This window comes from Eumetopias jubatus, unplaced genomic scaffold (genome assembly GCF_037043125.1).
Source record: "Eumetopias jubatus isolate StellerSeaLion01/CBP00866 unplaced genomic scaffold, mEumJub1_p1.0 scaffold_9, whole genome shotgun sequence".
Taxonomy (NCBI): Eukaryota; Metazoa; Chordata; class Mammalia; order Carnivora; family Otariidae; genus Eumetopias; species Eumetopias jubatus.
The window spans coordinates 53,220,391-53,244,879 of record NW_028274815.1 but is presented as its reverse complement, the minus strand read 5'-3'; the positions used below and the strand labels follow the sequence as shown (position 1 = coordinate 53,244,879).

General features: G+C 43.4%; 1 protein-coding gene across 4 annotated transcripts in view; it reads right to left on the bottom strand.

Annotated features, from left to right (window-relative positions):
* Nucleotides 1-24,489, bottom strand: part of AAK1 (AP2 associated kinase 1) — a 170,924-nt gene that overhangs the window by 91,455 nt on the left and 54,980 nt on the right. For all 4 annotated transcript variants that reach the window (XM_088026498.1, XM_088026495.1, XM_088026496.1 and 1 more), the window contains exon 3: nt 593-711. In XM_088026498.1, the coding sequence (XP_087882624.1) occupies nt 593-711 (119 nt within the window). The remainder of the gene's footprint in view (nt 1-592; nt 712-24,489) is intronic.

Sequence of the window (24,489 nt, the reverse complement as noted above, 5' to 3'; positions counted from 1 at the left end):
CCTCCTTCTAGTCAATCTAGTCAACACTCAGATGACCACTTTCTGATCTGTTACCATAGATCACTTTTGCCTGTTCTAGGACTTTTATAAATGGAATCATAGAGTATGTATGAGTAACAGATTTCTAGTCCAAAAAAAAGGGGGGGGAACCATTTCTGGAGGAAAGAACTACATGTTTAACATATAAAGGTGTATTTGCGGAATGCTGAGAAGTTCAAGAGGGATGAAAACCAGGACTGGTAGTAGACAAGGCTAGAAGAGGAGGCTCATCGGAGAGCCAGGGTTTCTGGATTAAACTCCATAGTTAGTTCTGGGAATGAAGTTATGAAATAAACTTTTCCCGATGCAAAACATTTCTCTGACCTTAAAAGTTGGTCAGTTCTGTCAATACGCTCCTTTCTCCTCAACCCTCCAGCTAAGGGTGACCAAGACCGGAGAAGCATGCTCTAACCCATCCCTCTTCATTCTCATCTTGTGATGAGGCTCCTTTGCCATCTCAGGGAAGGAACAAACCTCCCCAAACCCCCCAAAACCTTTCTTATGAGAGGGCACATTTTAAACAAGCAATCCCAAGTCTGAGGGGCAGCCTTACCATTATCTGGATTTCTCTCTTGCACACCTGGAGATCATGCTCATTGTTGACAAACATGCGTTTCAAGGCACATTTCATTCCATTGCTTGTCCTCACCAGAAACACGATAGCAAATCCACCTGTGAGGGAAACACACATACAAGCTCTTTTGAGTCGTGTTCAAAAAGTTAGTTGGATAACCACAGTGGCTGCAGCTCTGTGCTGTCACTATTAATGCTACTGATGCCATCATCAGCTAGACCTAAGGGTTGGCCTGGCCCAGAAGGCACTCTTGGAGTCAAGGGACTCAGACATTACTATGGGATTGGGTGGCAAGAGTCAGAAAATTGTTCCTGAACACCTATGTCAGGAAGAAAGAAGAATAGTAACTATCTTGTAAAGAACCTACAAATAAACAGATGAACAAACAGATGAAGAAAAAAGAACTACATTCCAACCACTGTCCTAGGCACTTTGAGCTCTTATTTAATTCTTACTATAATCCTGTGAGGCTGGGTATTATTTTTCCCTTAAAGACGATTACTAGCTAAAGAAAACAGAGGCTCCAAGAGATTAGATTCAACCAAGGACTTTAAAAAAAAATTAAATCCAGCACTTAACCAGAGAGGCTTGGAAATTATTTTAATAAGTGTTATAATAATAGTTGTCAAATTCAAGAAGCTTTCTCTTCCTTCTCAACCCTCCTCACCGCCCCCCGCCCCAACTGGGATCTAACAATTGACCTTGAGGGGGCGCCTGGGTAGGTCAGTCGATAACCATCTGCTCTGGTCATGATCCCAAAGTTCTGGGAAGGAGCCGCATCAGGTTCCCTGCTCAGCGGGGAGCCAGCCTCTCCCTCTCCCGCTCCCCCTACTTGTGTTTCCTCTCTCTAGCAAATAAATGAATAAAAAAAAAATGACCTTGAGGATTCCTCCTGCCATTCCTACCTCATGGGCTACTGAAAAGACACAAAATATAGGTATGAAAGTGCTCCTCAACACAGCAGACACCAGCAAAGTATAACTCAATTACTGGGCAGATGTTTTAATGTCCACATCAACCCTTCCCTTAAAGACCAAAATTCTTTAAAAAGAATTTTATATAACTCTAACAGAAATTCTTAAATGCTCTGGATTGGTTACACCTTAGCATTCCACAGATTCTTATAACTCCTTCCTTCCATCTCATTCCCCAGACATTGCAGGAGGTGTTCAGTGCCATTGTTAACAGGGGTTATAAATAGATAAGGTGCAGCAAAGCTGTCAAAGCTGAAGGCTTTGGGATAAGCAGCAATTAGACTGGGCACTTAGTCCATCTGCCTGCTTGTACACCATCATAATTTAGCTTGAACTATCCTGCGCATTGACCCTGGGTAGCAAGAAAAAAAAAGGTAGTGAGGCTATTCTCTGCACACAGGTAATCACTAATTGGATGGAGGGGGACACAGAGTGAAGTAACCAGTGTGGGAAGTTGAGCGGAGGTCCTGGTATAGCGCTGGGGCCAGCTGCCACATGCAAAACTGATAGAGGGCAAAAGCAGTGACTCTCTAGATCCTGAAGCAGAAGTCTTGAGTCCTGTTGAAACTCTCTACATCCTCTAAGGCCCAGTGGCACTTGAGCACCTGTCTGTTGATGTCTGTGGCCATTTCCTGGTGTACCCTCACAATGTGTATTCTTTTTCAAGTCTGCTTGTATAGGTTTCTGCAGCTGGTAATCAAAGAGAGTTTCAATCATAAAGCACTCTTGCATGTTTTCATACAACACACACATAATACTGTGTTTACAAAAATGTTAATGGGCTCAAATGTTCCAAGTGTGCATTCTGATAATGTTTACCAGAGATGGCATGTTTGTAGATTTCCTATCACAACGTCCTTCTTCAGGAGTCAGATAAGCACTAAGATTTGCCGTAAAGTCTTTAATTTCCACGGTCATCTTGAATCCTTGTATCTCAGTAACATTTTCTATTTTCTTGTAATACTTTACAGTCCACTTACACTGCTCAATTGTCAATTTTAATTCTAGAAATTTACTTTAAAAATTTGTTTAAAATCCTACCATGTATTGACAAGTAGAGGTGTTATGACACACACACACACACACACAATCTCAATTTTAAGATGCATATTTTTTACATTTGAATTTTTAGGATATCAGAATTTTTCTTATAATAAATATGCACAGGGGCGCCCGGGTGGCTCAGTTGTTGGGCGTCTGCCTTCGGCTCGGGTTGTGATCCCAGGGTCCTGGGATCAAGCCCTGCATCAGGCTCCCTGATCCACGGGAGGCCTGCCTCTCTCTCTCCCACTCCCCATGCTGTGTTCCCTCTCTCACTGTGCCTCTCTCTGTCAAATAAATAAATGAAATCTTTAAAAAAAAAAATGTACATTGAATGCAGTAGTACTTAATCTTCTTTTCCCCAAAAAGCTATTAAATTCATGTGTCTTATTTTCAATCAGAATGAGAAATGCTAATATAAATTATAAAATAATTATTTTGTAACAGTCCAAGCGAGTATTCATTTTATAGGTATTCACATTTTTTAAAAATATTTTTTTTATTTATTTATTTGAGATAGAGAGAGAAAGAGAGCACAAGCAGGGCAGAGGGAGAGGGAGAAGCAGGCTCCCCACCAAGCAGGGAGCTCGATGCAGGGCTCTATCCCAGGACCCTACGATCATGACCTGAGCTGAAGGCAGATGCTTAACCGTTAACTGAGCCACCCAGGTGCCCCAGGTATTTGAATTTTTTATTTTTATTTTATTTATTTATTTATTTATTTTTAAAGATTTTTATTTGAAAGAGAACACAAGCAGAGGAAGCAGCAGGCAGAGGGAGAGGGAGAAGCAGGCTCCCCACTGAGCAGGGAGCCCAATGTGGGGCTCGATCCCAGCACCCCGGGATCATGACCCAAGCCAAAGGCAGCCACTTAACCGACTGAGCCACCCAGGCACCCCTGAATTTTTTTTTTTAAATCACAGAACTACAAACTTTGTATCAGCAATGCTCCTGAGAAGCATTAAAGAGGGAGGCTTAGGAATCCCATGGCTAATTATGCAGAACCTGTCACTCTGCTGACTGTCCAAACGATGTTCTTTCCACTTTACCCATCTTAGAGAAAGCCTGCATAACAGGCCCTTTAGATACTAAGGAGACATCCAACAGTGCTGTAGAACATGAGCCTGGAAGGGCCATTTCTACAGTTCTGTGATGCATGGAACCACTGAAGGACAGGGCAGTTCTTGCAGAAGCAGGCTGACGATGCAGCAATCTGAGAGAACTGCCACCAGATGGAAGCAGTGTAGTCTCTCTGGCCAGTGTAGCAAGATGACCTTTCCAGCCGAAACTGAAGAAATGTGGCGAGTGCCTACGTCACGATCCAGGCAAGCACAAAGGGTTGAGAAGAGCCAGCCAAGATTCTCAAAGCCTATGACTATCACAGATCTAAAGGTAAAGCAACGAACCCGTATGCCTAACACAGAGGGAACCACATGATTTAGCTTCTATGCCCACAAAAGGGCTTATTTGTAGGTGAGAAGCATGTTAAGGCAGAGTTCCTTGATCGTGAGATCAAATCCAAAGGCTGCTAGGATGTGTCAGTTTAAAGGTGTTGGTCACTATCAATGTGCAGTTGGCCGACTAGAGATGTAAGTTACTCAGTTAGGAAGAAGAGGGGAGACAGCACCACTTGAGGTACTGCTCTAGCACAGGCCCGGGGCCACCGTATAGATCGGGGTACGAAGATTCTTGGCCACAGCTAAACAGAGCTCAGGCTGTTACACAAGAAGGCAACTATAAGACTGTCAGAAGAGATGCTTATTTCAGATTAAGGTGCATCCCAAGACCTTGATTAAATGGAAAAACCTAAAGCTGAGCTGGGGACAGTTCGGACAGAGATAAGAAAAGCTAACATGCAGCAGAGCCTGTGCCAGTCTGCCCACTAGAATATGTGCCAGTCGCTTGGCCTACTTGCATTCTTTTTTGAAACACTAAGATATTCCCTATGATTTCACTGGAATCCATTTTGGGGGGAAATTCATGAATTTATTGAATCACAAAGGGAAAAAGGATTCATTCCATGATGTGAGGTGAGCAAGTGAAATAGCCGTGATAATTTTGACACAGACACATTTTAGCCCCTTAAATATGCTGGAATATTCTTTTATTTCCACAAAGAAACATGCTTTCTCCCACTTTCCCTAAAATATATAGCACTTTTTTAAAAATTTTTTTAAAGATTTTATTTATTTGAGAGGCTGAGAGAGAGAGAGCGAGAGAGAGAGTGCTCAAACCTGAGCAGGGGGAGGGAGAAGCAGACTCCCCGCTGAGCAGGGCGCCCGACGCAGGGCTCCATCCCAGGACCCTGGGATCATGACCTGAGCTGAAGGCAGACACTTAACCAACTGAGCCACCCAGGCGTTCCAAATATATAGCACTCTTGGGTATATCTCTATTTTTTTTGTATTTTGGCTTTTGAAAAAATTTTTTTAAAAATTCAATTTAACATATATTATATTATTAGTTTCAGGTGGAATTTAATGATTCATCACTTACATATAATACCCAGTACTCATCACAAGTGCCCTCCTTAATGCCCTTCACCCTCTTACCCCATCCCCCACCCACCTCCCCTCCAGCAATCCTCCGTTTGTTCCCTATAGTTAAGAGTTTCTTATGGTTTGCCTCCCTGTTTTCATCTTATTTTATTTGTCCTTCCCTTCCCCTATGTTCATCTATTTCTTAAATTACACACATGAGTAAAATATGGTATTTCTCTTTCTCTGATTTCTTTTGCTTAGCATAATACCCTCTAGTTCCATCCACATCATTGCAAATGGCAAGATTTCATTCTTTTTGATGGCTGAGTAATAGTCCTGTGTGTGTGTATGTGTGTGTGTGTGTGTGTGTGTGTGTGTGTGTGTGTGTGTATGTACACACCACTTCTTTTTTATCCATTCATCTGTCAACGGACATTTGGGCTCTTTCCATAGTTTGGCTATTGTGGACATTGCTGCTATAAACATTAGAGTGCATGTTCTCCTTCGCATCACACTATGTTTGTATCCTTTGGATAAATACCTAGTAATGCAACTGCTGGGTCATAGGGTAGCTCCCCCTCATTTTTAATGATGTGGATGGGTACTTATCACTCACTATGAGATTAGAGATTTTTGTCTCTTTGGTTCCCCTCTGTATCCTCATGCCCTAGAATAGTGCCTAACATACATCAGGCACTCAAAAATTAATTAACTTTCCTCTTACCGTCACTACAGAGAATAGAAAAGGCTACAGAAAGTGGTGGTGGGGAGACCATGGGAAACTAAAGCAATGGCTCATGTAAAGGAACAGCCACTACACAACTCCTGGTAATCAGTGCCACAAGAATATGGACCCAGATCTGCTAGTTCCTAAAGATAAGCTGGAAACCCAAAACTGTATGTGAAATATCCAGATGTAAACACTAGCAACAATCACATTTTAAATTAACGCTGGACAGGCTGACACTACAAAGCTAAAGGAAATGCATCTGAAAGGCTGAGTCTCTGAGCCTATGGTTTCCTCCATCTAATCTAGTCTAACCCCTCATCTTACTGATGGCCAGGGGAGGAAGTCCCACAGCCAGCGTTACACAAAGTGAAAATATATATATATATAGGCTCCTACACTGGTTATCACAGTTCTTGCCTCCCTTCCCTAAAGAGGAATTTACAGAATTTGCCCCTACCCAGCATTTGTATTTGACTTTATACTTTTTCAAAGGCATTTCAAAATCAATTATTTCATTTATATTTTCACAATAACTGAATGAGGCAGATGAACTACCCACTGTCCTCATTTTCCTGATAGGAAAGAAACAGAGAGAGATTAAGCTCCTGTTACAAAAATATACAAAGCTAGTTAGTGGTAGAGAGCAAACTAGATCACTCATCTTTTTAAATGTTTTAAACCAACTTTATATACAATACAATGCACCCTTTTAAGTGTAGAGTTTGATGAGTTTTCATACCCTTATACTCTCTTTCAGCCATCACCTCCATCAGTCCATCACTGTGAACAGCTCCATGTGCGTCTTTGCAGGCAACCACCCCCTCCCATACTATCTCCTGTAACTTCTGATCTGCATTCGGTCCTGTGGATTAGTTTTGCTTGCTCCAGAATAAATGGAATCATACAGTATGTACTATTATGTTTGGGTTCTTCTGTATAATATTTCTGAGATTCATTTTCATTGTTACATATATCTGTAACTTGGGGTTTTTTAAACTGCAGACTAGTATTGCATGATATAGATATTCTCCACAATTAGCTTATCCATTCACCTTTTAAAGAACATTTGCATTGTTTCTACTTGGGGCTGTTATAAATAAAATGTTCATATAGAAGTCCATTTTTTTATAGACATAAGTATTTATTTCTCTTGGGTAAATAACTAGGAATGGAATTGCTGGGACATATGGTTCTTAAGTGTATATTCAGCTTTATAAGAAACTACTAAGTACTTCTCCACAATAGTTGTACTATTTTGCACTCCCAACAGCCACACATGAGCATTCTGGCTGTTCTACACCCTCATCAACACTTGGTATTGTTAATTTTTTCTTTTAGCCATTCTAGTGAGTGTGTAGCAATATTTCATTATGATTTTAATTTACATTTCCCTATAGATCCTTCAGCATTTAAACTCCTAGGATTAGCTGCTCTGCAGCACCTTCCTGATGAAAGGCTTTAATAAGCATAGGATCACAGAGTCACGGATGAGTTACTGAGGTCATGTGGACTTCTACCTCTCAAGCAGAGGACAGAAGTGCCGAGTTCTCTTCTGTGAGCAGCAGACAAGTGAGAATTTATATACAGAGGGAGAATTATATATCTCTAAAAATTTTCAACTCTGACACCAATAAGCGATCCTGGCCCTCAATATCATTTTCATGGCTGAAGCTTTTTAAGCAAAACCTCCTCAGGAGCCTCATCATGATATTCAACATCAGCAAGGGGGCTTCTGAAAAACTAAATGTAGTACCTCTCCCGGCTTTGTTTTGAAGATTGAATCACGCTAGATAGTACCAGGCCCCAGGGACTGCTCTGAATGAATCAAGACCTGACCAGCAACTTCCACTGAGCAAAGAAAAGTGAGGGTTGGGGGTGGTAAGGTGATGGGGAAGAGAAGAAAAACACCAAAGTGACTATCTCCAGAATGGTGTGCACAGAGATGGGAAACAGCTGAGCAGACAATGAGAATGATTAGACCTAGGACAAAGAGACAACAGAAGCCCAGCACGGTGCTGAGACAGGGTTTCTTGATCTGCTGCCAAAGAGGTTTGGTTGGATATTTTAATATTGGGCATAGATTCTAGCCACAAAAATCTGAGACCTGTGTATTTCGTACAGGTAAGGGAAACTTCATTTCCTAACCTAAGTCCCACCTACAGTTATAGAAACGGCTTCCACTTGTCTGAGGTGAAAGGAACCATAGAATACCAAAATGAGAAAAACCTCATCCGGACCCATATTCTGCTCTTGTCTTTCACTTTCTACCCTACAAACTCTTTGTTTCCCTTTTAAAATAAGATTTAACCCAATGAATGCTGTTTACTTATTGCCATTTCTCTTCAAATGACACAAGGAAGAGAAAATGAGCATAGAACCACCCTCGGAAGCTTTTCTGAAGAATCGTACAGAGAACCCAGTTAAAGTGGAATTTAGCCAGGACACAGAACAGTAAGGGCAACACTGGACAAGTTGCTGGATCTCTTTGGCCTCCATTTTCTCAACTGCAGAAATTATGACGAAACTAGTGGTTTTCAAACAGTTCCTCAGAGCCCTAGGACACAAGAGGTATTTCAGTGACCCCAGGAGGAAAAAAAGGATTCCACGTAAAGGTAGTACTCTGCACACAGCTTCTTTCTACCTGTTTAATATTAATTCTGAAAAAGACACTGGGAAAAAGGGGGGGGGGTGACCCTGCTTTAAAGGAGAAGGAAAATAGTACTCAAAAATATTCTATAGTTTTATGTACAAGTATTTTATAAAGAGAAAAGGATTATACCACTGCAAGTCATCCAAAGGGCCCTTACGTACACACCTGCTGTGGATATAAATACGTGCAGGCAGTTTCTGGGGCAGGGGCTGTGCCACTGTATCCACTGTGCACTAAGACCCTGCAGTCTTCCTTTGCGGTGCGACAGGTTAGGCTCCAACCCTGGCTGGAGCAGGCCACTATCTCTGAGAAGCCCTGTCCTCTCATCTCTCAAGGGCGGCTGGTATCTCCCTCTCAGTTTGGGGGAGGATTATGTGATAAGCAGAGCAGCAAGCACATAAAAGGTTATGTGATGGATATAGGGTTCCATCCTTAACCCCCCCAATCCTTTGTATTTGTATGATACCTAGCTTAGCATAAAGCTCTAAATCTGGAATATCTTCTTGAAACCAAGGGCATAAAATCCATACACCAATAGGGAACAGACAGATCGTGCAAAGGAGAGAAACAGTCCAGGTATCACAAAATGTTATAGACAGAGGCCAGTGACACAGACTCGCTGTCAGAAAGACCATGGGTTGGGGACTGCACCAACCAGAAAGTGCGTGCCCCAGCTCATAGGCAGCCACTCCTCAAATCCCAGCCCATCACTGCCATGGAGGAATGTGGGCTGAGGGTTGCCAAGTTTTTTGACTTCCAAGAGAAGCTGGAGTTTTCTGTGAAATCTGCTGATTTTTGTTATTTATTTATTTATTTATTTATTTATTTGGCTCCCTGCCCAGCATGGAGCTCAACGCAGGGCTTGCACTCACAACCCTGAGATCAAGACCTGGGCTGAGACCAAGAGTCGGACACTTAACTGACTGAGCCACCCAGGTGCCCCGAAATCTCCTGATTTTTAAATCCAGGCAACAAACTTAAAAAAAAAAAAAAACCCAACTTTTTTTGTTTTTGTTTTAAGATTTTATTTATTTATTTGACAGAGAGAGACACAGCGAGAGAGGGAACACAAGCAGGGGGAGTGGGAGAGGGAGAAGCAGGCTTCCCACAGAGCAGGGAGCCCGATGCAGGGATCGATCCCAGGACCCTGAGATCATGACCTGAGCCAAAGGCAGATGCTCAACGACTGAGCCACCCCGGTGCCCCCCCCCCAAATCTCTTAAAACCTGTGCAGTTAAGGAAACCTATTTCCAGTTGGGATTGAACTTGAGAACACTGCTTTGATCTCTGAGCACCTTGTGAAGCAAGCAATCTCCATTTGGCTGGCTGGGAAACCGAGGTACCGAGAAAAACCTAGATGGCCTAGTCCTGCCACTTAGCGGCAGGACCAGGGCTAGAATACAGGTGTGCCAGTTCCTGGCCCTCACCTTGTTCCACCTTCTCCTGCCACCATCCCCTCTCTTTAGCAGTAAACCATGCCCACCTCTACTGTCAGGGAAAGTAAGGGAAAAGACACAGTGACAGGCCAGGGGGCCTCTCCAGCTGACCAGGTAGGAGCTTGGGTATGCAGTCTGCAGTGTCTGTGAGCTCCCATAGACAGTGACATCAAGAGGCCGACAAACACCCATCTACTGTATACTCACATCAAGGACGACTTTGCCAAAAGTTTCAGAAGGAACAAAAATTTTCAAAACTCTGTCACAGATGGCAAGGAACACAACAAAGATTTTACAGGAGAAAAGGTCAGGCTGCATCATTTGTCAACACTGATTTCAGTGGGGACTTGGAGTTTGTTGGGGTTTTTTTTTTTTTAACGTCAGTCTCTCTTTATTTGCCTCAAATTAAAAATCACCATGTACCAGCTCCTTCTGGGGAACATGTCTAAAGCAGTCCCTTCCAGGCAGAAAGAACACCCAGATGGGGGAAGACTAGAGATATTCAACTTTCTCCCCGCCCCCGGCCCCCCATCAGGAACCATGGGCACAAAGTCAGAGACTGGCAAACTCTGGCAGCTGTGCTGAAACATCAACCCAATCCAGTAAGTCCACAGCCCAGGCTGAAGGTGGGGCAGATGGCAACTGCCTCTTCCTCTCCAGGACGGGGATAACTGGAGAGCATCCCCAGCTCAGGGGGTTCTCTGTAGGGGTTTGACAGGAGTCTCTTAAAAGAAAGGAGAGAGACATTTCCAGGGAAGGCACCTGGCTGGCTGGAACAAAAGGTTAGAGCACACACACATACACACACACACACACACGCACACACCCCAGAGGTGTGTGGAGAAGTACTGCACCCAGAACCAGAGCACGCGGGGCCGTGTCTGTCAATAGTGAAGGCCAAGCAAGAGAGAGACTTCCCCGAGCTCCCCAGCCCCACCTTCCCTGTCCCGTTCCCATGGGGTTAGCTATTGGACAAAGGAGAGAGAAAGGGTAAGAGACATCAGTAGGGCACGTTCTTTGTTCACTTAAATCCACTGAGCAGCTTCCCTGAGTCAGGCTGAGCCATTTTCTGTTCTCTCTACTACAGGCAGGGTGATGATCTTCTAAAAACGCAAAGTGAGTATCATCAGCTGTGTGGAGCTCCTCAGTGGCTTGCTGCCCCGCTGTGAACAGAACTCCAAACGCTGGCTACGGCCTGCAAGGCCCCACATGATGGGACGTGATCTCACTCATACACACTCTGGTCCAGCCCCAATTGCCTTCTTTCTTCCTCAGTGTTACTTAGGCTCCACCCTCCCTAAAGATTTCTGGGCATGCTACTGCCTTTGCCCCATGCACTCTTGGCCTGACCAGCTCCTACTAAGCATCCTTCGGGTTTCAGGCTGTTACTTGGATGAGGCTTCCGTGATTGCCCCTGGTCCCACCCCCTTCTTCTGACTTACGTTAAATCCCTTGTTACACACAGCACCCTCTACTTTTCCTTTGGGACATATCAGGAGTATAATTAAATACTTAGGTGGGTAATTCCTGGTTTGATGCCTTCTTCCCCTGAACCCCATAAACTGCACACGATCAGGGGCAATGCCTGACTCACCGCGGCCTCTGTCACCCAGTGCTGTGCACAATGCATAAAACGTACTCAGTGTTTGTTATACAATGTGTCTGCCTAGCACCATAATGGACACGCCCCCACCCCGAAAAAAAAACCTAAACAACAGAAAACACGACACGGTCCCAGGCTTTCAGAAGATTAAACTCTAGTTTGGGATAGAAGGGACACATTTTGAGAAAAGGTCCCCTGGGGAAAAGGTAGTCGACCCCTATAAAGAAAAGCCCTGAGTGCTCAGCCTCGCACAACTGAGGGCGTTGTGAGACGAGCGCCAGACAGGACAGTTACGTGGGCAGCATGCTCATGGTGCGGCACTGTGGAGAGCTGTACAGAAATCTCTGTGCTGTCACACACTGACACTTCCTCTATGCACCATCCCTTCTTTTAAAAATAACCCTTGAGCTGGAAATGAAAACCCTCTTCAGCTGAGAAGGAAAGGAAATCAAACACCCCCATGCTGCATCCTGCATCATCCCTCCCCTGAACAAGTGGAGAGCCTCTTGGGCCTGAACTGTCTCACTCTCCCTAAGCCACTGGTGCCAGCAATCTTCTGATAAGTGGTGTGCAAACAGAGCGGCTGAGGTCAGCTCCGTCAAACCCCAACTGCAGACATCCAAGCTCTGGCTCTAATCATTTCCACCAAGCCTTGGTGTGTGTTACTGGTCCACACTCTCCAAAGGAGAACTGGGGTTTTGGCAAAGGCAAAAGATGGCTGACATGCTCTCAGCTCCCAAATGTAATTCTAGAGCATTCCACCTTCACTTCACGCTAAAGCCTTTTGTCTGAGGTTCAGGATTTCTGGATCTATGACCCATCACTGCCATACGCCATCCCCTAGGTGTGGTCCCTCCCCCTGGACTTGTGCACCAGCTCACTGTTTCCTTCCCCGCCCAACAGCTGCCATCATCAAGTTGATTTCACTGAGTCTTAACAATTCTATCCCTTAAACTTCTCCAGGATCCATCCTCTCTACTCCATCCCTGGGGCTTCTTCACACTCTCCTCTTTTCTTACCAGGAAAACTAAAATAGAGTCCTCAGTTTCTGTGCCTTGAATCTCTTTCTCTTCTAAAACTCATATCTAATAACTCCTCTTAAAAGCGTTCATTAGTTCCCCAGAATAAAGACCAAATTCCTTACACAGCAGTATGTAAGAACTTTTATATCTTCCATTTTACTATGAAAAATTTCAAACACACAGTAAAGTTGAGAGGATCATACTTCAAATAGCCACACACCCACCACCTAGAGTCTACAATGTTAACATTTGGTATACTTGTTTTATCACGTATATATCATCCATCTATGCAAATACAAACTTGTCTATTTTGACCCATTTCCAAGTAAGGTGGAGACCTCAGTGCCCTTCATCCTAAATTCTTTAGCATGCATATCTTTAACTTGTGTCCAGAGTTCATGATTCTTTTTTGGGGGAGGGAAGGAGGGTAGAAATAAAATCTATTTACAATGAAATGTACAAATCTTAAGTTTATTATTGGATGAGTTTTGATAAATACACACACTCAATGTAACCCAGACCCCTACCAAAATATCAGACCTTTCCATCACTCAGAAAATTCCCTCATACCCCTTTCCAGACAACCCCATCTTTGTACCCCCTGAGAGACAACCACTGTTTTGACTTTTCATCGATTGCTGGGTTTGCGGGCTTTAGAACTTCACATAAATGGAATCGTACAGTGCAGGCTTTTTTTGTGTGTAAGGATCTTTCACTCACCATAATAGCTTCTATTGTTGAGTGTAACAGTATATTACTTTTTTATTTTTTTAAGATTATTTATTTATTTGACAGAGAGAGAGAGAGAGAGAGACACAGCAAGAGAAGGAACACAAAACAAGCAGGGGGAGAGGGAGAGGGAGAAGCAGGCTTCCCACGGAGCAGGGAGCCCAATGCGGGGCTCGATCCCAGGACCCCGGGATCACGACCTGAGCCGAAGGCAGACGCTTAATGACTGAGCCACCCAGGCGCCCCAACAGTATATTACTCTTATTGCTAACCTGTTTATCCTTTCTTTTACAGAGAGACACTGAGTTATTTCAGATTTGGAGCTATTATAGAGGAAGCTCTACATGCATTCTTGTACAAGTCTTTTGTATCATAAAATAAGTATTTCTCTTGGGTAAATAACTAATACCCAAGAGTGTAAGTGCTGGGCCACCAAATAGGTGTATATTTGGTTTTATAAGAAACTGCCGGACCTTTTCCCAAAGTGCTTATATCATTTTATACTCCCACCAACAATGTATGACAGCTCTAGACCCTTTATAATTTAAAGACAGCCCTGCTCCCCCCCCAGCTCCCAATGCTCCCACCTCCTCCACCACCAAGCTTTCAGAACTTGAATCTTTCTGCCCCTTTATCCCCAGGAAGGAGGTCCACATGGGCTATTTCCTTTGCCTAGAATATCCTGTCCCAATCTTGTGCTCGATAAAAGTTCACCTCCTCTGTGAGGTCCTCCCTTTTCCTGACAATCACCTCCAGGCTTTCATATTACATATGAAATATATACATATTTGGCCATTCCCTTTATTGTCACACTTATCACGATGTGTTGTGATTATCTGTGATATGTTGATCTCTTCAGTAGATAGGCTGAGGCCAAGAGGGAGCCACTCTTTTCTGCCTTGGTAGAAATAATGCTTGTTATGTTATATTTTATGACATACTATATGATACTTTACAAAGGGTTTTTTTTTTTTTAGATAAAGTGTACTATTTATACTTTATGATACTTGAATGTCATCATTAAACACCAGCTTAAGGACTCTGAATACTATGAAATCATAGAGACAACATTCCACATTGTTTTCCAGGTGGGGCACTCTGGGTCACCAAAGAAAATTAAAATGTCAAGAACTTCTTATTCCTCTTGGAATCCTCAGGGCTACCACAGTGCTTGGTACATGATAGATGATGAACAGATGTCTCACAAATAGCAAATCCAATAATGTTGTTTCTGTGCTTACAATTCTCTGCTAGCTCTCAACCAGCTATAAGATCAAAATCCTCGTCTTAACGTGGTATACAAGGCCCATCATAATCTGCAGCCCACAGTGAACTGAGCTGTCTGGACAGCATCCGCTAATGCCTCCATGCTTTCTCCTTATATTCTCTATCTGGAATACCTGTCTTCTGTTTCGTTAGTAAACCTGTGGCTCTAAATACAAGTGTAGCTCAAACCAGAACTCCTCTGTGAACTTTCACCTCAAAGAATGCCCATCCCCACATTATTTTCTTACCCTGATTATATCCCACCTGCCTGCATACTAGTCTGTCTCACTAGGACTATTCTTTCAGAGGACAGAGATTTTACTTTATTATTATACATCATGAGAAACACAGTGGTCTAGTTTACCATACTCTTCACCCCATGCTGAAATAAGATTAGATGTGCTGTATCAAGTGACCTCCTTCTCCTAGCTGAACTGAACTGGTCCAGGAGTGGGCAGCTGATGCACACTCTCCCTTGAGAGCCTGAGGCAAGAAAATGGCTTCCAGTCATGGAATGAGGAAGTTGTGGGGATAAAAGATACAATAGAGGGAATACAGTCAACAGTGCTATATGGTGATAGATGTTAACCACACTTGTGGTCAGCCTAGCATAATGTATAGACTTGGTGAATCACTCTGTTGAACTAATGTAACACTGTGTGTCAGCTATCCTTCAATTAAAAAAAAAAGTTCTGTCAAACAAAGGGGGGGCAGGAAAATGGAGCAGACGCTTGGAAGAAGCTGCAATGCAAGGCTATGTGGCTCCAAGGGGAGAGGTATAGACAAAAGAGCCATCTGAAAACTTTCCAACAGTCACAAAATTCAGCTTCATTTCTTACTGTTGGGTTCTGGAAGGTTCCACTATATTTATCCAATAGATTCCTTTTTACTTAATCTAATTTGAATTAAAGTTCTGTTCCTTGACCCTGATGACCCTAAGAAACCTTGTACCAGTATGATTATAGAATACATGAGCTCTGATACAATCTAGGCTTTAATAATTTTAACCGATACAGGCTCCTTTAACAAAAAGTGCCCAGAACAGAATGTTAAAAGAAAGTATTTAAAATTGCACTTGAAGAGTGAGAATTTTTCAGTTACAGACTAGATTTACATTAAAATAGAATCTGCAATCATACACAAAGATCTATGGCAGAAAATGGTCAAAATCTATTTGGGAAAGGACAGTCATAAGGAATTTGAACAGGGGAACATGGTCTGCATCATAACCTTTGTTGGGCTCACAGATCAGAGTCAAGGAGTGGGGGAATCCTCAGCACCCAGAACAGTCATTATCTGGTAAAGCCAGGAAGATCATTTTTACCCAGGATTATCAAAAGAAATCATAAAGAAGATGACTTAGCTCTCCAATGAGAGGAAGCAGAGAAAGCAGACAGGGTGGAATCTTTCGTACCAAGTGAAAAAAGAGCTCAGGCATGGGCAACCCCAGGGAGGCTGTTAAGTCTCCAAAAGGATCAGGCATACACCAGCACTGACCAATGCACTGAATTACGTGTGGGGAAAACTCCCTCTGCTCTGCTGTACAACCAGGGTCGGGACTAGGATGAGCAGAGTGAGGCACATGCCATAGGCACAAAAAGACAAAGTCAGTATTACGGATTTTTCCTTTTGAATCGGGCTGCAGTATGGCTGGACACAGCAATGTTAAACTGATCCCGTATTTTATTTTTTTGTTTCTTAGAGCACGAGCAAGAGGCTGGGGGGGGTGGGGCCGGGCGGCGGGCAGACAGAGAGGGAGAAAGAATTGTAAGCAGGCTCCAGGCCCAGCATGGAACCTGACACGGGGCTCCATCTCATGACCCTGAGATCATGACCTGAGCTGAAATCAAGAGTTGAGGCTCCCCAAACTGATCCTGTATTTTAAACTCTGATATTTTGTTCATCGTGGTTTTTTACATTCATTTTTATTTTTTAAATATTGCATAAAAATATTATTAAGGTTGATTACTGAGTTTTAGGGTGCTCCTTAAATTCTGCACTTGAGGTAAGCACCTCACTCTAGTCTTGGCTCTATGTGAAACTGCTGTCTGCACTGGAGAGAAACCTGCCCAGGCACTGGTGTCCATACTGTCCTTGCATTCTACTCCCTGGCAGACTTAAGAGGTCAAGACACACCTGTGGGGGTGGGGGGCACAGAAACTCAGTGAGTGACTCTAAAGGGAGTGGGGGCTGAGCAACAGGAAGAGACACAGAATGGTGGAGTCTGTTTCTCGCTTTCTGTGGCAACTACAGTGACGCAGTAAAGCTCCAGAGATGGCCTACTCCCAAGCCCTCTTGGACACAGCAGAAATCAGACTTGACTCAGGCACCAAACATAAAGAAACCAAATTTCACTGAAACTGAGATCAAGTATTAACAGCCCAGATACCAGGGATGCCTTGGGTGGCTCAAGTCAGTTAAGTATCTGCCTTCGGCTCAGGTCATGACCCCAGAGTCCTGGAATGGAATCCTGCATTGGGCTCCCTGCTCTGAGGGGAGCCTGCTTCTCCCTGTGCCTGTGTGCTCTCTCTCTCTCCCTGACAAAAAAAGCAGCCCAGATACCAAATGAGTATAAGCTCATCAACTAGACTGGTAACAAATGAGTACCAACCCCAACAGAACAGAGAAATATAAGTTAGGGAGAAAAGTGGGTCTTGCGATAATAAGAACCTTCTAGCCCTCAACAAAGGGTTGAAGAAAGAAGCTACGGGGTCAGTGCAGAGCCTATGGAAAAAAATATCTAAAGCTTGATTAAGAAAGTGCTCACTCTCTCAAGAGCCTGGACAAGGCACTAGGCAAAAACCAATATGTCATAGGGTTCTAAGAGGTTTATGCCAAACAAGGAAGGGAAGTAGGTCTGAAGAACAGAGGATCCCACCCAATCTGGAAGAAGAGGAGGACAATTTGACCCAAGTATCCAGTACTATCGTTAAGGCTATAAAGTTGAGGAGAGGGATGTATAGCTATTAAAATATTTAACATTTTTAAAATACTAAAATGTGCTCAAGATAGCAAATTAAAAAAACAAGCTCTAGCCTTGTTAAGAACACAATTATGTGAAAATGCATATGTGTAGCAAGAAGACTAGAAGAAAATACAACAAAATGCTATGATTAAAACATGCAAAAACTTTCGAAGACTGGATAGCCTAGGGATGATGGGATCATAGATGATTGGTTTCTTCCTTATCCTGTTCTCTATTTTCCAAAGTTTTTTAAAGATTTATTTATTCAGGGATGCCTGGGTGGCTCAGTCAGTTAAGCGTCTGCCTTCGTTTCAGGTCATGGTCCCAGGGTCCTGGGATCGAGTCCCACATCGGGCTCCTTGCTCAGCGGGGAGCCTGCTTCTCCCTCTGCCTGCCGCTCCCCCTGCTTGTGCGCGTTCTCTCTCTCTGTCTCTCTGACAAATAAATAAAATCTTAAAAAAAAAAAGATTTATTCATTTTGGGGGGGCAGAAGGAGAGGGACAGAGAGAATCCTCAAGCAAACTCCCCACTGAGCGTGGAGCCTAATGCAGGGCTCCATCCCACGACCCTGGGATCATGACCTGAGCTGAAAACAAGAGTCAGACACTTAACCAACTGAGCCACCCAAGCACTCTTCCAAATTTTTTATAATGACCATATATTATCTTTCTTAAGTTATAAAAACACACACTTTTAGTTGTTTTTAAAGAACAACTTTTTTTTTTTTAGAAAAACCTGCCCTCCAAACCTGGGGAGGTGTGTTAAGAAGGTAAGTCTCTTCAAAAAGGACCAGGAGCGCACCAGCACCAACCAATGTACTAAATTACATGTGGAGAAAATCTGCTCTGCTTTTGATGTAAAACCAGGGCTGGGAATAGGGTGTGGGGAATGAGGTACCTGTCTGGACACAAAATTTAAGGGAGTGCCAAAAAACTCAGTAATCAAAGTAAATAAAATATTAACATATTTTGTAAATGAACATCAATGCAAAAAATTCATGAACAAATTTCAATTTTTTTCCAAATTTCAATTTTTTTTTAAAGATTTTATTTATTTATTTGACAGAGAGAGACACAGCGAGAGAGGGAACACAAGCAGGGGGAGTGGGAGAGGGAGAAGCAGGCTTCCCGCTGAGCAGGGAGCCCGATGTGGGGCTCGATCCCAGGACCCTGGGATCATGACCTGAGCCGAAGGCAGACACTTAATGACTGAGCCACCCAGGCGCCCCTCCAAATTTCAATTTTAAATAAAGACAGGATCCGTATTTATTTTCCTTTTGCCTCAGGCTCCAAAATGGCTGGGCACAACACTGTTACTGATCCTGTCTTTATTTAAAAGTCTGATATTTTGTTTGTCATAGATACTTTGCATTAATTTATTTCTCTGTTTAGGGAGCCTGGGTGACTCAGTTGGTTGAGCATTCAAATTCAACTCCTGATTTCGGATCAGGTCATGATCTCAGGGTCCTGAGTTCGAGTCCTATGTCAGGCTCCATGCTCAGCAAGGAGTCTGCTTGAGATTCCCTCTCTCTCTCCCTTTGCCCCTCCCCCACCTCAAATAAATAAAACGCTTCAAAAAATTTTGTTTCTACACGTACCATAATTCTGACTGGCTAATTTCCTGGAAAATGTCTGCACCCCTCCAGCACAGTCAGGGCAGTGAGGTGGACCAGTGCTTGTCTGGTCTGATGGCAGTACTAAGCATGAACAAAAGAGTGGTGATGGCCTTGAGAGAGCCCCACGCACTCTCCCAGGCCCCTCTGGACCCAACTCTAGCCTAACCTTTCCCTCCAGTGATTTGCTGGGATCAAAACAGAAAACTCCTTTCTATTCAGAAAATACACAATACACAACGACTGACACCCCCACTCAACCATAAAAGAAGCATCAGTCCTTAACAGAATCCTACTTAAAAAATGTGTAAGTTAATAATTATGCTTGCGTTTAATGGCAGCATAGACACATGATACACACATAAACATCCAGGAAGCAAGGGAGTGACAGTGAACTATAATAATAAGCTCAATTAACCATCCTTATGAGAAGTTTATCAAGGCCTGAGTCCTCATGGTGACAAGAAGAGGCACATATGTCAGATAAAACTGGCCTCTAGAGCTCAAGAGATCAAGTCAATGACCACAGAAGCACCATCGATCAGGACAGCAGTCTGAGTAACTGCTCTAGTAAGGACACAAATATAATGTGAATATAAGGTAAAGAAACATACACACAATATAACGCTACATGGCCTATTCTCCATCAGACCTTCACATCTTCCAGCCACTTTATAGCACATCTGTTTAGGACACATCCAAAAATAGCACTACTGAGATTCAGCTCTGTGCCAAGCACTTTCACATGCATCATCTAATTGCATCCTCATGACAGTCCTGTGAGGCAAGTATTATTATATGCATTTATCCAATGGGGAACCACAGGATCATTCTGCAAGCAGAGCCCCAATAGCCCAGGCACATGTCCAATGCCCTGAATCTGTGCCTCACACACTCATTTCCTAAAGCCCACCTACCAGGCTTCCAAAGGCTCCCTCAGCTTATTTTGCTGTGATTTTCTCATCGTCCATTCAGAGACTCAAGTCTTATTTCACTGATAAAGAAAAGCAGGAATTCACTAAACTTTCCATTATCTGACCTCTGGTACCATGCACTTAAGAGTGGCCCACTGTGCTTGTTCTGAATTTACTCCCCAACTGTGAGTGAGAAATGGTGCCCTAACACTCCAATCGGGCTCCATTCTAGGTAAACCCACTCCCCCCAACCCCATCACAAGGAGAGCTGAGTGACAATAACAGGAGCGCGCCAAGTAGCAACCGTGCGCCAGCTTTCAGCACATCATCTTCTACCTTCCAGCACAGTGGAAGGGATCATTGCCCCGGGCTCCCGAACTGCCCCAGAAGCAGACTGTGGGTGGGATTTCAGCAAAAAGCTTCCGTTACATTCCTTCCTTCCTGGCCCTAACCCCTCTTCTCTTGCCCCTTGTATTCACTCTCCCAGGGGCAGGCGGGTTATAATCTACCAAAGGCCAGGTACTGGCAAGAGACCTCTCCTTATCCTCACCACATTTGTTTCCACAGGAAGCATAAAAGACCCAGAAGGAACAGCAGCAGCACATTTGGTTGGGGACTAGCATTTTCGGTCAGGGAGGGAATAAGGATGGTGAAGATACTAATCTTATTCTTAAATTCTACTTCTTTTCACTAGCCTTGGGTGTCTCTTTCACCTTCGTCTTCACTAAGGCACCCTGGGGAATTCAGGCTCCCTTGGGCAATGTGGTCTCAGTTGGAGGGAAAGGCCTATGTTGGGGGAGGAACTCCTTGAACTTCCCTCCCACTCCCAGGGCTATAGAGAGGAACATGGTGCCTTATCTCTCAACTTTCAAGCAGCAACTAACTATGGCAAAGTCAAGGGTTTGGGGTTTGGGATGAAGTAAAAAGCAGTTAGCATTAGACAAAATCAGACCACACACATATCCCAACAGGGCTATGTTAATAAGAGTATGTGGGGTTGTGGGAACTATTTTCAGTGAAATTTTGAACAGAAAGATGCCTTCAGACTTATCTCTGAATGCTGAATATTAAGAGATGCTGACTGCTCTGAGCCTTCTTCATTGCAATTGGTGATTCAATCCTAAGGAAACGAAAGACTCCAATGCTGAGCACATCTACAACCTGGCTCAGGTAAGAGTTCAAGTGCAAGGAGATCCTATTCCCAGGTGAACCACCTTCCCAACTCCCACTGATCTACGCAGCACAGACACCCACTTTCATTTCTAAAATTATTCGCAGGGTCAAAAGGATGATTTTTTAAAAAATCTCAACACTGAAAGGGGCCTCAACTCCTCCCTTTCACCTCCCCAAACTACGAAGAGTTCTAGAGTCCCAGAGAGTCCTGAATCCAGTTAGTGTCCTTGACTTTCACACCCCTCCCTCTTCCAAGTTCCCTCCATCAGCCAGCCTGCCTCCATCCCTCCTCCTGTCTCTGGAGCCCATCACTCCCTCTTTAAGAACTTCACTCCAGAAACTGCCTCCTCTCCTGTATTTCCAGCGGCTCCTCCCTACTGCCCCTTTCCCACGAATCTTTAAACGCGCTCTAGGTCTCTGTGATCTCAAAAAGAAAAAAGGAAAAGCGATCTCTTCACTCCTTTCTTAATCCACCTAGCTACCACCCCTTTCCTCTCTTTTACAACCAGACCTTTTTAATGGTCTAATACTCCTCTCTCTCTGCACACATTCTACCTCCCAGTCATTCAAAAGCCTCCTGTAATCTGGTCTCTGCCCTCTGTATGGCCCTCCCTGGGGCTCAGTCCAGCATGTTGCTTTTCAGGTGTTGTCATGTGTCAGCCACACAGCACTTTTCACTGGTGACACTCCTGAATCATGTACTCTTTCCACTGGGCTCCCAAAGGAAAGGCTATTACACATTCAGTTTTCATCCTACATCTCTGTCCACTTCTTAACCTCCTTTAGAATTCCTCATCTTCTCGGGGCGCCTAGGTAGCTCAGTTGTTAAGCGTCTGCCTTCGGCTCAGGTCATGATCCCAGGGTCCTGGGACTGAGCCCCACATCAAGCTCCCTGCTCAGCGGGGAAGACTGCTTCTCCCTCTCCCACTCCCCCTGTTTGTGTTCCCTCTCTCACTGTGTCTCTCCCTGTCAAATAAATAAATAAAATCTAAAAAAAAAAAAAAAAATTCCTCATCTTCTCCTTGCTTCTTAAACGCTAGTGTTTCTTCAGGATTCAGTCCTGAGTCATCTCTATTCGCTCTATAAATGCTCCCTGTGCAAGCTCACCCATTAAGCATCCTTTAATTACATTCATAATATTGACAACTCTCCCCAGAGGTCCAGACCCATACATTTTTGACCTACTCAATTAACCTGACAGACATTTCCACCTATAATTTTCACAGGCACTCCCAAGTCAACATATTTAAGACTGAAATCAAGCCCCATCTACCTCCCTCATACCTCCCAAGCCTCCTTTCCTGTGTTCCCTGTTACTGTGAATGTGACCACCCCCTACCCCATTTTCTATCTTCAACAACTCCCATTCCCCAATATCCAACTAATTACCAGAGCTTACTCATTTTTCTCCATCTCTCTCAAATCTGCTTATTTCTTCCCACACTCCCTGCCATTACCTTATTTCAGATCATCCTCATTTTTCCCCTAGAATGCTAGAATGCATTAGTGTACTCTCAGAAAAGCTGTGGGGTGTCTGCCCAACTCAGTGACTCACCTTCCTCTGGATATTCCCTCTCCTCCAGTCATGTCTGACTAAATAATACCTTCACCTCCACCTTGTCAGAGTTGATGGAACCAGCTGACCCAAGCTTGGATCAATCAGATTCTTTCTTCCACAGAAGTGGAATTTAGTGTAAGTCTGGGCAGGCCACTTAAGCTGTAAGTAAAAGTAGGAGATGTACAGTAACCATATTGAGCCACATGCATGAATGAACAGGTAGGTCCACACGTAAGAAAAAAAAAACCAACACAGAAGCCAAAAAAAGCAGAGATACGAGAGAGACAGAGACAGAGAAAGAGAAACTCCTGAGAGCCTTCTTGTTCCTGATCTCAGCCCCTTCCTGAGGGTCAGCGGCACTTCCGCTCCCAGGTTCCATGACAGACTCCTGCCTACTTTGTCTTTTTATAATTTTCCTTTTTATACATCAGCTGGTTGAAATAGGTAACTGTTATATGCCTATAGAAAGTCTTGATTAACACTTTTGGATTAACTCACTTTTCCTCATTGGGTCTCAGCTTCCCCATCCGTAAAAGTAGAAGACTGAATTAGATAAACTCTGTGAGGGCAGTAAACATTAACATGCTACAATTTTCAGGTAGAACATGTGTTATTTCTATATTCAGTCTATGTGGAAAATCATGGCAGCCAAATGAAATTTTAAAGATTTTATTTATTTATTTATTTGACAGAGAGACACAGCGAGAGAGGGAACACAAGCAGGGGGAGTGGGAGAGGGAGAAGCAGGCTTCCCGCTGAGCAGGGAGCCCGACCCAGGGCTCCATCCCAGGACCCTGAGATCATGACCCAAGCAGAAATCAAGAGTTGGACATTTAACTAACTGAGCCACCCAGGCGCCCCCAAAAGATGTGGAGTTTAAAAACAAATAGAATATCTATTTTAACGCAAAGAAAGTGTTTTATTCATGCCAATTTTCAATCTATTTACCATAAGTGTACATTTAAAAATTGCTTCCTTTTTTAAAGCCCTAAATTAAAACATTTCTCTGCCTTTTAGTAGAGCTCATTTGACACTCTGCAGGTAAGCCAGTCCATTTTCAAATGGCCCAATTCAGAACATATTTAGAGAATGCTTTTCACTATTCATTCTTATATCATTGCTGAAAAAAACAGATTCATCTTACAATGCCACACTGAACGTAGTGCACTAAGTGTTAAAAAACAAAACCTTTTGTCCTCGCTCTAGATAAATTCTTAAGCCACTTATTAAGTATCCAATATACAAAGTACACGTTACATCACTGATAAAGTACTTGGTAAATAGCTAAATGCTGATAAAGAGTCTGATTCAGTAGGCAGGGGTGGGGCCTTGAGATTTATTTTTTTTAAAGCCTCCCAGGCAATATGGGTCGTCCACCATTCGGGGGAACCACTGTCCCAGGATCAAGAGGTATTTCAGATCTTTTTGAAATAAAAAGTAAAAACTGCAGTATACTAAGAACACTTAGAATATAATCAGAGTATCTCTTTATGTTAATAACGCATGTGTGTGACTAACTTAATGAAGCCTACCAGTGGTTTAAGGGTAAGAGAAATGGTAAGGAAGTCTGACCATGCTAGCAGTCTTTGTCGAGGAAAGGAAGCTAATGACTGCAAATTCCTATTCTCCTGAAAAGATCTGCCACTGGGGAAAACAAAATACACCATAATCCACATTTTAAATAGCGATTCAAGATCCTACAAAGAAACCTCTCTGCCAGATG